The sequence below is a fragment of the Buceros rhinoceros genome, unplaced genomic scaffold (assembly GCF_000710305.1).
Source record: "Buceros rhinoceros silvestris isolate BGI_N320 unplaced genomic scaffold, ASM71030v1 scaffold1422, whole genome shotgun sequence".
Taxonomy (NCBI): domain Eukaryota; kingdom Metazoa; phylum Chordata; class Aves; order Bucerotiformes; family Bucerotidae; genus Buceros; species Buceros rhinoceros.
The window spans coordinates 35,411-39,270 of NW_010398110.1; the positions used below are offsets into that span (position 1 = coordinate 35,411).

Here is a 3,860-nt window from a genome sequence, read left to right on the forward strand (position 1 = left end):
CTGCCACAGATACTAGAGAAAAGGATCTTGAATAGGAATGTAGGAGAAGTGCAAATGGGGGTGGAGGACAGTAGCTGGGCAAATTTGAAAAGGGTAATGACAGAAAACAAAAGTGAAATTAAGTAGAGGATAAGAGACTATCAGGAAGTTTAGAGGGAAAAGTAACTGCCTTTAAGGCATAAAATGATAGAAAATTGGTCAGGAGGAAAATGTAGCTGCTGTAAGTGAAAGTGGGAAAATGGACCAAGACGGGGGAAAAAAAAAGTCATTCAGATGTGAAAAGGGACAGAAAAATTGCCTCCAGAAATATGCAACTAAGAAACCACCTGATCCTGTTCCTGTGAAACCAGGGACCTTAGTCTCTTTGACCCTAAATCAGGTAGAACACTCCCTGTGTCCAAAGCATCCTTGGATTTAACTGAGGCCTGAAGCATTCATGGTCAAGTCATCCTTTAGGCACCACATCTCTAGCAAAAGCCTGAAACCTTCCTGCAGAAGAGTGAACATTATGTTCCCATTTTAAGTTTCGCTCAAAATGCATCATTGTGCTTTAGCTCAGATGAATTTGTTGGAAATAGTCCCTGCTGTAGCACCCACAGGACAGAGTGCTTTATTTTCCCCTATTATAGATCTGACACAAGCCTGCTGTTACTTCTGCGCCCTCTCTAATGATCTGCTTGCTCTCTGGAGAGCACTGACCCATTTCAGCACAGAATAATTAGCCTTTCAGACACTACTGTGTTTCCATTAAATAGACATAAATGTGCAAGGTGACATTTATTTACTTAGGCCTGAAAAATGTGCACCACAGATGTTGGGGCTTCAGAGAACTTCAATTTATTTTCATGCTGTAGTTGTATATTTGCATGCTTTCGTGTTGTTTAACCACTAGTGCTTTGCTGAAACAATTCCTGGTGAGTTTCACTGGGGAAGCAGGAGAACTAAAGATTACTTGGGTGTTCATTTCACCATAAGACCCCTTGGCGATGCCTTGGCAGCCCAGTGCCTGAGCCCAACAGTGGCATTAAATGTAGTTATAGTTACACGCTCTTCAGGTCCCTTTTACTTTGTGTAAGGAAGGACTCCATGTAAAGAACCGTTGTTGATTTACAGATCTGTCTGAAAAGGAAAGTGTTCAGGGTGTTATGCTGAGAAAATGAGAACCTTGACCTATTGCAAACATAAAATAAAACCAAAATCCTTTAGTGTTTAAAATCAGCTCCTTTATCATCTTGATCACTGGCTTCTGAACCACCAGCCTATTGCCCAGGTGAAAAGTATATTATTCATCTTGATAGCCACTTTGATCTGCAAAGTTGGAGGGAAGCCTTACCCTTAAAAGTCCAGTGAGAAAATAAAACATGGCAGGTTTCTTGGTAGTTCACATCCACACATGAAGACGTGACATGCTATTATTTCATTCTGTTAGTATCAATAGGCTTTATAAAAGGAGGCATCATGCAAGGTAGGTGCTTTATTGCAGGATGGAAACACTTTCATAGGTTATTTTAATCATTACGATTCTTTCATGATGTGTGAAAGTTGATTGTTGCTGTAAATGAAGCCATTGAAGGCTAAAAAATAAAAATGCTGTGGCGGTAAAAATCCTTGGAGTGCAAAAAATGGGAATTGCTATAAAAGGCAGTAATTTCTTCTCTGCGTGAGATTATTTTTTATCATAAGGATGCTTTTAAGCTAATTCTGAAACATATACAGTTGTAATCTATATAGCTGAGGTGTATTGCAAGATGCATCAATAATTTGGCTAATTTTTTATGCCCTGTAATTTATATATTATTTAGAAGTACCATTTTATTCTGTGTATTCTGAGAGGCTTAACACATTTTTCCTATGTTAAGAATAAGTTATTTTTGCAGGTCTTGTGGTTTTATTATTTTGACCCATATCAAGTTTATATTGCATCATAATACCATATTTTTGCTAATATTATTCTAGTATGTTCAAAACTTATTGCATTTGAATAGAAATTCATTAGCTCTTGATTTTTATTATGACAAATTATTTTAACTTTTCTGTGATAATGCATTCTCTGTGTTTCTGATTTGCTGATGCTGAAATATTTTATTTTCATTTTTAATCCTTCCAAATTTAGGATTGGTTTTGCTTTTTTTCTGTATATGTATTTCAGTTGTTTAGACCTACTGGTTCCTGCTTTTTTCTTTTTCTTTTTTATTATGTTATGTTTGTAACTTCTGACTGTCTGTGTTGAGCCAATCTTACCAACAAAAATATCAGTTGTTTCCTTTTTCTCTACTTCTTTACAAAAAAAAAAAAAGTAAAAATAAAAAACTCTTAATGGGAACCCTGGCACTGTCTGTCTTCTCTGTTCTGCAGAAATGTTGAAGGAGTTGAACCAGCAACGCAGAGCGAAAGAGTTTACAGACCTGAAAATTATTGTTGAAGGCAAAGAGTTTGAAGTCCACCAAAATGTTCTAGCTTCCTGCAGCTTGTATTTCAAGGACCTGATTAAAAGGTTTGCCTTCCTTCCAGCTGTGATCTGCTCTGTTCTTTTGTAGGGCGCATTTGTGTCGCTTTTTTTTCCTCCCCTCTCTTGCAGGTTTATGAAGATTGAATCTCCTGTCACAGAGCCAGTAGCCATTCTTTCCACCTCCTCTGAATGTATTTCCAAACTGAGACTCAGACCCATTTGTTGCACATCTGACTCGTACAGTGTAATTATTTCTGATGAGTAGAGGCCGGTTTTGGCTGAAGAAAGTATTCCACCATTGAGAGATCTAAGATTTAAACTGAACTGCTAATGGAGATTCAGACCACAACTCAAAACTATTGATGTTGATGTTTTCAAGGAACTCTGTCACATACGACAAAAGTCTGTCCTTGGGGCTACAATCAGCCATCAGCGTTCTGATGAACAATGCTGAGCCGTCATGCTAATAAAGCATTTTGAGTGTCATAATCCCTTCACCCTGAAATCTTTGTTACATGCTTTTGCGTGGCCTTTATGGGCAAAGGGATTGATATTTTTATTATTGGGGACTTCTAAAAGAAGAAAAGACAACTGATTAATTTCTCTAGAGAAGACTGGAAGTAAGACGATTTTCTGTTCAAAATATAGCTCCGTCTGCCTGTTAGACTAAGGGTAGTTTTTTTTCTACAGACACTCTAGCTTAGGGTAGATACAATATGTACATTTTCTAAACATCATGTCTCCACCTTTGCATTTTCCCCCCTCTGTTTCTAGCTGATTGATTCTAAACAGTGCATGATAATCTTTTTTTTCCATTACATTGATTTTTCAATTTGTATGCTTCATATACTCGCATAGAAATAAATTGGTACTCTCGTATTATTAGTAAGTTAGAGTAGCAAGTAGGGAGAAAAAAAACCATGAGGATAACTTTCATTTTTCTCTCAATCATCAGCAAATTAATGCAGCTGCTGATTTTGCCTTGCAGTATTTTCCTGAGCAGACTGAGCCTGGACTGTGCTAAAAAATGGGATTAAAGAACATTTTGCTTGCTTCAAATCCTGTATTTAAATTTTGCCAACTAACACAATAGTGACTGTATTTTATTTCAGGATGGCATATTGGCTGGTATCTCCTTTCAGTGTATTATGTCCTTTTTCCACAAAGCTTGTTTTATAATTGTGGATATATATTACATTTCTATGATATAACAGTGCTGACTGCCTTATCAATTATTCATAAAAAATACGTTGGGCTACGAAGCATGTCTTCTCCCCTCTGTCAATCTAATGATTGCTCACTGTAGCTATGCTAGATCTCTCCTGTCCTTTCTCTTCTGTCTGCTCATTATCATTTAATTGTTAATGCTACAGTATATGCTTTTAGGGTGATAAGGAGTAGAGTCTATAGG

General features: G+C 37.0%; 1 protein-coding gene across 1 annotated transcript in view; it reads left to right on the forward strand.

Annotated features, from left to right (window-relative positions):
• Nucleotides 1-2,357: 2,357 nt before the first annotated feature.
• Nucleotides 2,358-3,860, forward strand: part of KLHL29 (kelch-like family member 29) — a gene marked incomplete at its 3' end in the record, with an annotated part of 63,086 nt that continues 61,583 nt past the window's right edge. Inside the window, exon 1 of the mRNA XM_010130953.1 lies at nucleotides 2,358-2,494. Coding sequence (XP_010129255.1) covers nucleotides 2,358-2,494 — 137 coding nt within the window. The remainder of the gene's footprint in view (nucleotides 2,495-3,860) is intronic.